This window comes from Maniola jurtina, chromosome 5 (genome assembly GCF_905333055.1).
Source record: "Maniola jurtina chromosome 5, ilManJurt1.1, whole genome shotgun sequence".
Classification (NCBI taxonomy): Eukaryota; Metazoa; Arthropoda; class Insecta; order Lepidoptera; family Nymphalidae; genus Maniola; species Maniola jurtina.
The window spans coordinates 12,789,092-12,798,150 of NC_060033.1; the positions used below are offsets into that span (position 1 = coordinate 12,789,092).

At 28.9% G+C, this 9,059-nt stretch overlaps 1 protein-coding gene across 2 annotated transcripts in view; it reads left to right on the forward strand.

Annotated features, from left to right (window-relative positions):
- Positions 1-8,723, forward strand: part of LOC123865198 (RNA-binding protein fusilli) — a 99,372-nt gene extending 90,649 nt beyond the window's left edge. Inside the window, exons 15-16 of one of the 2 annotated variants that reach the window (XM_045906069.1) lie at positions 2,214-2,344; positions 3,210-8,723. In XM_045906069.1, the coding sequence (XP_045762025.1) occupies positions 2,214-2,344; positions 3,210-3,302 (224 nt within the window). In that variant the 3' untranslated portion in view covers positions 3,303-8,723. Of the gene's footprint in view, positions 1-2,213; positions 2,345-2,554; positions 3,147-3,209 lie in introns of those variants that run through there. The other variant, XM_045906068.1, reaches the window with a different exon arrangement.
- Positions 8,724-9,059: the final 336 nt, after the last annotated feature.

The following is a 9,059-nucleotide window of genomic DNA, read 5'->3' on the forward strand; positions in this document are numbered from 1 at the left end:
CTTCAGTATCGCATTTATACAACATGCGATCTCAACTGCTTGATTACAATTTGTTTAATAGTTTTGAAAAGTAACAGATTAGATATACCTATACTGGATTGAAAGTTAGCTTTTACGGTCGAAACTAATAATAAAATTAATCTGTCGATAAGTTTCTTAGCAACACCACACGACCATACAATTTTTGACAAATTGTTATTTGTCAAGAATCGTATGGTCTCTTTCGACAACTAACAATGTTGCTAAGCAACTTATCGACCGATTTCAGATGGATTCATTATTATTGATTTCAGCCGTAAATCGAAAGGCGCTTGATTAAAAAATGAAAACAAAAATATGCGCATTTTAATCACCATCACGAATAATATTATAAATGTGTGTGTTTGTTTGTTAGTTTGTCGTTCGATCACGTTGCATCGGAGCAACGGATTGACGTGATTTTTTGCATGGGTATAGTTAAAGACCTGGAAAGTAACATAGGCTACTTTTTGTCCCGGAAAATTAATGGTTTCCTTAAATTCACGCGGACTTAGCCGCGGGCAGCGAATCAGCGGGCTGAAGAATTATTTCGTTACTGAAACTTTCAACCCTGTATGTTAGTTATTATTTCAGAAAGTACGTATATATTTTCTAAATGTTTTTTTTTAGTTTGTACACAGTTGAGGTCGCACAAAGTGGTGCTAAGTACATATTAGGGTACTAGGCGAGCATAAGTTTGGTAAAGTCCGCAGACTAGCTTGGTGGTTGGCGGCATCGGCGACGTGTGTAACAGAGTATTGGTGTAAGTTGCGCACTGCTTTGGTGGACTGTTAATGCGTTCTGAGACCCTGGTGAGTGATCATCATTTTAATTACATATATACTTAACTACTTACATTGTGTATGTCTGTCTGTACTCGTTCAATACAAGTGTTTTGCTGATTATGTTTAATTGAATTTACATTGAACATATATACAACTACTTGCCTACTTATAACTAAAATATATACTATGAGATCAGCTCCTTGTAGTAAGAGGAAAACTAACATTTATTATTATATTTGTATAGCATAAGTATATCACGTTGTTTGTTAATTTAAAACTGAATACGACATATTATAGATTCATGATATTAATAAGCTATAACTATGCAAGTAAAAATTATAATCGGTATAATACGTGATATTATATACAAGTGTTTAAAATACGCTTATCTGGTGAGCTAAATTACCTAGATACTTAATAAAAACAAATTTGGGCATTAATATAATAATTATTGTTTATTATTTTAAATATTATAAAGAGATAAAGTTTGTAAGTTTGTTTGTAGGAAGTAATCTCTGAAAATACTGAACCGATTTTGAAAATTCTTTCACCAGTAAAAAGCTTATTTATTCTTGAGTGATATACGCTATAAATATATATTTTTAATTAGAGATCCCTACGGAAATTGCAATAAGCTAACCGCGCGAAGCGAAGAAATATATTAAACTCAGCAGAACATTTCATTCCAACACACATTATCTTGTTCTTGTTTCTTTGGGTTATATGTAAATCAAAACATGAAATGTAATTAATTATATATTTTATTGGGAAACAACATGATTATGTATATTAAGTAGGTATATTCTTGGTGATACAAATCTGCAATACATTTGGATATAAAAAATTGGTATTTAACAAGGTGTATTAAAGTAAAACTATTAGTAATATTCGAATAAAATAAATTATGTTCTTGACGGGTTGTGCTGTTGCAACAGGTATCTACAATTTATTTTGTGACTAACACTTTGCATGAATAATAAATTTGATCGACGAAAACCTATGAATCATTTAAATGTAATGGGATTTTTTGTTTTTTTTTTAATACTTAAATTAAAATAGGCTATTACAATTTTGAATATATTATACAGTATATTGTATAGTAAAAAAGTACATACAAATGATAATCGATTGACATTGTAAAGAGTAAATATTATAATTTATATTAAATACTTATATTTGATATCGAAAATGGTAATAAAAATGTTAAGAACATGGTATATTTATAACTAATTTATTTAGGTGCATTTAAAAACGTATATAATGCATAGTTACTTAAGTATGGCTTGTTGTCATATGAATTGTAATTTAAGTTACTTATAAGTACTTATAATTTAAGTAACTTGAAAATTTTAGTATATAAAATATTCAAGTTAAAATAACAATTTTATCATATATGTATATTTCGTATAGGTCCAGTAACGTATTACTACCCAGCTATGGGACCTACGTTGCCGCCGCCGCCGCTCGTTTACTGGGGCTACCCGACTCCGCCTGTCTCCCCTGCGCACTACTACCATCCGCCACACCATCCCCAAACTATGGTAAGGATACTTCATAATATAGTTCAATAAATAATGACCCCCCTATTATGTTGTCAACGTGGTCTAAAACTAGTTACTTTTATTATTATAATTAGCTTATCTTTTGCCAGCTCTTCTCGGTAGAATCTTCTTACCAAACTGTTTCCTTATTTTTTGTTAAGGTTTTTTTTTTTCAAATAAGTCCCTATATTTATATTTTACAACTTCTAGGTAAGAATATGGCTCTATAACAGAAACACGGCCGTAGTTCCGAAGCCAAGACATTCGAATGATATTAAAAGTGTCACTAATATATTAGCGACAGGGTCGAAGCTACAAAAGTTATGAGACTAGAATAAAGGAATCCAATTTTAAAATTCAGTCAGTCAATAAATATTGTTATACAATATTGGGATACCGATCTCAATATAATACATTGACGCTGTTCTCGATCTCGTTTAAACATCATTAAATATTTATTGACGGAATCACGAATATCGCGATATTTATTGTACGTCCTTATTCTTCTCCGCGTTGAATAAATATATTCTGGATCAAGTATAGTATCAGGTTAAAAAAAGAGGAATTAAGTACAATAATAATTATGTACTAAGCTGATTTTCCTCTTCTCAGTAATTCTCGCTAATATCTCGGTAAAATAAATGACAAATTATACAAACCTCCAAGTGAAATAATATTTTATATGTATATCACAAGTCCTGTATAAATAATGTCATTCTTGGGGTATTATTTAGATACCCCACAGAAGATAGCAAAATAGAAGTCCCAAAATCCTAAAAGATTTGCATACTATATTTGGTGATGGAATTCTTTAGGTATTTTTAAATGTAATTTATATTAAAAAAATACTTTTTCCATATTCCAGATGCCAGAAGTAGTTTCAGTGGGAGGAGGATCTCCTTTACCGATTCCACCACCAGCCGCTTGCCCCGAATGGCCTATTTTTATGGTTAACTAAACTAAATTTTAATATAAACAAGGCCTTAGGCAAGAGTCGGACGGTCAATAAATATCGTGATACCGGTCTCAATATTTACCTATGATAGCGTTAACGTAGTTATCGCGTTTACACACCAATACTTACTGATGGGAGCACGAATATTGCGATATTTACTGGCCGTCTGAGCTTGTCGGGGAATTTTTACCAAGGATGTGCTAAGATGCGAGGACCGATTTAATGGTCAGGTGAAAATCGGCCGATATAGAATTTACCTATATGAATTTATAGTATGTATAATGCCTGATAACTTAAATGTAAGCAGGCTTACTATTGCAATTCAGCCCTTTTTACCCTTTAAGATATCATATATTTACTATATAAGATAAGTTATATATTTACCATAGGTATACAATAGGTATATTTAAATTTTAATATTTGACGAAAATATCGCTCAATTTAGTTTTATAGTACATAATAGTGTAGTTCTCGTTATATTATTATGTTGTTATACTTGAAATATATTTTCCTAAAATTCAATTATAATCTCATAGAAACCATGCTTTGCCTTCCAAGCCAAAGTAAATGCAGCAAATGCCGTCTATGAATATTTCTTACATGTTACAAGAGATATTTATAGGAATGTTATTGTGGAGTATCCACAATTAATAATATAGCTTTTAAAAATGTTTAAAAATATCGCCCAAATACCTACTATACGGCTACAAATAAATAATAAATTTATAAATTGTATTATTAAATAAAATATGATATAATAAAATATAGATATGGAATAAAATAAATTAAATTAATATAATTTAAAAAATAAGCGTTAATGTCCTACTATTAACAACTAATGGTACAAATCAAAAATCTTGTAACATCACTTGCCAATATAATCAAGAGTTGATTGTATCAAATGGAATGGCTCAAATAACGTGATATTATGATGTATCTAAGATATTGCTAAATATAAGTAAAATTTATATAAATAAATCAAACGCCCTGATTTACAATTCATGCAAAGAAAGTAATATACCTATATCAAATTAAAGTAACTTAAAATAATATCGTCATAGTTAAAACTAAGTTTTTTTGCTTAAAATAGTTTGACTATTTACCGTGGTAGATACTTAAATAACAGAAGGGCAAAACTATTAGTCCTTATGTATATTAATATAATCATGCTATAATTTATTAATTAATGTAAATTAAAAAAAAATTATTTAGTGATAATTACATTTTATCAATTGACTTCCTCTGTTAGTGTTGTGTTGCCAGATTGTACGGAATTATTTGAACATTGTTCTTTTTTAAAAATATATTTTATATCACGTTGAATTTCTAAATATTAAAGGAGGATTTTAGTAATTAATAGATATCATTTTTAATATATTAAATTATGAAATATTTATAGGCTATTTTATATTAGAAAATTTTAATATAGGAATGTTATCAAATTATAAGGACCATATCAAAAATTGATATATGATGCTGATATCCGGTGCTTATTAAATTTTTGACTAAGAATCTACTTTTATAGATATTATATTGAGCTTCTTTGTAAAACTTTATATTGTGGTACCTATTCAATGAATTTGAATGATGTTACTAATTTTGTACAATAGATACGATGTTGAATACGATTTTAATAACGAATAATTAAATAATTTCAATATGGCTGAAAATTAGCATAGAAATCCTACATTTTAAATTATTCTTATATAAATTTTTAGTACATAATATAATCAATGAAAAGCTCAATTTATTAAGAAGTTCCTTGTCTAATCATGACTGTATTTTCGAAAAATCAAATAACAGATTGATTTGAGCCTTCATTTATTATTCGGTATTTTAAAATAAGGACCTAGGGTACTTTTCGAAACAGTTATATTAAATAATAAAGGTGCTGATTAATTCAGTTTTTCAAGCAAAAACCAAATAAATGACTTATATTGTTGATTTTATTCATTGTAGAGTAAGAAAACGCTCAATTAGAATAGCTCATATTAGAATAAGCCAAGACAGAAAAACATTTGCCATAATTCTAATTCCACTAAATTTTCAACATATAAAAGTATAATAAAATAATTCAAGAATTCAAAGGAGGACAAAAAAATAAATTTTGTCTCAGTCATGACTTGCTTGTTTTAAATGGTTGTATAATTTTTGTTATAATATGTTGAGTCAACCAATAAGTAACAAAATTTAACTATGTTGTGAACAACGCTGATTTTATGATCAGACTATCTTATAGTCATACCCATTTTTTTTTTGTTTTAGAAGAGCATAAAGTCAATCAATGACTTATAAAACAGACAGACAACGAAGTAATCCGATAAGGGTACCTTTTTCCCCCTAAAAAAGGTTTATTTTTGTTTAATATTTTGATAATTCACATTCATACAATTGAAATCAAGTTGAATACTAATTATATCATTAGTCATGTAGCTTATATTGAATTATTTTAAAGAAAAACATTTCATTAATTAAATTTAATTTCATCTTAATTTAATTCATCAATCTCAATAAATATAAATGAAGTAGAGTGTAGCAAATAAATTTTGCCCTATAGCTGTTACAGGATAAATGATAAGACATTAAATAATGATTATTTCATTGGCATAATATTAAAATATTTAGTTGTTATGATAATTATAAATTAATAATAAAATATTAAATTAAAAATAAACAACAAAATCTAAATGTCTTCCGTTAATGTAAATTTTCTATGTTTTTGTGATAAGTTTTTGTGTTGTATCACTTAGGTATTTACTATCATTAGAATTAAATAAATTAATTATTATGTCAAAGACAAAGATTTTAATGATTAATAACAGTAAAAATCAAAACATGTTGAACTGTTGTTGAAAATATTTTTTAATTTTAAATATATACTTAATTAAATTTTATTTTTATTTTGAATGACTATAAATTACAAAAATTACTTAAAACAATGCAATAATTTTGCATGAAAAGTTATTTATACTTATTTATAAAATAAAAATCATATTTATGGATTTCTATACATTTTTTTTGACTCAGTTAAGTGCTAAAAAATAAAGCAATGGATATTTTTTTGTAAAGATATAAAAATAAATAAGCAATAATTTAAGTGCCTTAACTGTAAATACACTATGGTCAGTTTTAGAATAATTATTGCCTTTATTTAGTTAATAAGTAATAATAATAAGGGTGCATTCTCACTAGGTGTCTAATAGGAATGGTGCCTCCTAGTCAAATCAGCAATTTTTTATCAAACGTCAAAACGCTCGTATGATATGGGAGCTTGAATGAAATATATAAATGTGACGTTATAACTTCGTCTTCTTTTTGTCATACTTTTTTAGTTAAATCGATAATAATTACAAAAACTAACAGTGGACATGAGTTTTTCGAATTTCGGAAGGCCCTCTTTTTAATAATATAATACTATAAGAAATAATTTATTCTTGACATAGGCACTGTCAGCCCTGAGTTAGTGTTTTACTAGTTACTATTTTAAATAATAGAGCAGTCACCAAACGCGTCCTGTACGCATTTGGCGGAAAATTACTTACAGACTTGTTAATGGTGGATTTTCCGATATCCGCAATGATAAATAGTAGCCTTCTGATTTATAGCCCAAAAGTCGATCAGCAGACAGTTGCAGTACGCCTAGTGAGAACGCACTTTCAGGCTGATTTTTTCTAACGCTGACTGTCAGCGCTGCCAACCAGCGGTAGCTAGTCAGCATTAGTCAGGAACGCATTACTAATGCATTCGTGTTGACCTGTCGGCGGCGACAGTCAGCGTGAGAAAAAACCAGCCTTAAACTTGCTCCTTTCCTTTCGAGTACACGAGCACCTACATTGTTGTCCGATATAAGGCAGTATTTCACTAGGATGTCATAGCGATGTTGCCAGAAGCGATGCCAAACGCGATATTGAAACTTATCACTTGGAGACGCGGATAGTTCCACAAAGGAAGCGTTGCCAGCTGACGCTCAGACGCTAGATTTTTTTACTAGAAGCGGATTTACTGTACCGTCAGCTGCCATTTGCCAACCACTTTTTTTTTTAAATAATAAATAGCGAATTGCAGAATTTCAGAACCAGAGATACCGCCGATGCGTTGCCGGCCTTTCAGGATTTGCTTCTGCGATTCTTATACGAGTACATATTGTAGATATTCTCTACAATCACATATTGGAAGCTGGGTATCGTCGCCAAGGTATCCTAGTGAAATATGCCAAAAAGGAAAATGTAAAAATATTTTTTTTTTACCTAGTGAGTTTTGTCCATGACTTAAAAACAATCATGACTACCATAAATGTAGTTATAATTAAGTAGTATTTTGTTATGAAAATTTAAAAAAAATCGTTAGTTTTTGTTACATTTTATAATATTAAAATAATGTTTAATGTTCTTATGCCTAGTTAATTTTATTATTATTCTTATAATTTTTTTAGTTAATCAAATTTGATTTATCAATCAGGAAATGAATCTGATTTAATGTATTTAATATTTATTTACTGTAAAATTGTGAATTAATATATTTTTCGTTTATTTTTGTTACTTTCTAATAAAATCACAATTAAAAATCCAGTGACATTGGTGATAATTTGGTTGTAACTTGTATGCAAACTCCTAAAATTAACCAAATTGACTTGAAATTGAATTGTTTTAACTATAAAGACGTAATGTTCTTCGTGAAACGAATAGCACAACTTTTAGAAATATAACATTATATATTTAATAGTATAAATGTGATTTCATTAGAAAAACTGTAAAATATATCAAATTGTTACCTACGATGCATATTATTTTATATTGAATTGACGAAAATCTTATATTTTAGTTTAAATTTATTCCACACTAATTTTGCTACCGGAATAGAAATGGTATTTGTCTTCAACAGAGTCGTCGACTTATAGCAACTTATTATGTATAAAAAATACAAAAGAATAACTCTGGAATGAATGCTAGAGCGGGAGCCAGAAATTAAATTGTAAAAATGAAAATCTTGATATTAATGTAATGCAAAATGAAGGTTCATTAGAAGCGGCGACTATCTCATACTCCTTTACTATTTTATTTTTATATATCAACTCGTGCCAACAAAAAACCAAAATATTGAAACGAAGCGGCGCTAACTATTATCTTGTCTCACTCAGACATTATATTCAGATGTGAGAGGGAATGATTAGCGTGGTACATTTTCGATTCGTTTCCTTATTGACACGTGTTGTTATACCTATTCAAATTAATTATGTGGTAATATAGCTGCTGGTTGAGTTACCACGCAAACTTGGTAGCGTAGTGTGGATTAGACCTAATGCTTAATGTAGTTGATATAGAACGTGCAATGTTTAGAATAGTTATTTTGATTTTTAATGCCAAAACAAATTTGGTTTATTATCATACAAAAGTAGTGAATTGTTCCAATAAATTAATTAAAAATTTTATTTTTTCTTTATTTTATCCTTTACCGACCCTCTATAATAATAGATTAATATATCTCATACTGGATGATGTCCAGGACTTTGTGCGTGTGGGCACTCCGTTTTCGGAGATGAAAAGTAGTCTGTTCGTCTGTGCAAGCTATCTCTTACTAAGTCAAAATCAGTTAACGTGCATAACACGGGTCTGCCCGCGAAATTCAAATTTAATTTGATTTTTCGCAACGTACTATATCTAACTTCTTAATCTGGACCCTTTCAAGTAAAGATTTTTATATAAACCTTTGTTACTGATGTTACTGTCATTGGCGCAATTAAAGTGCCATAAGCCTACTTTG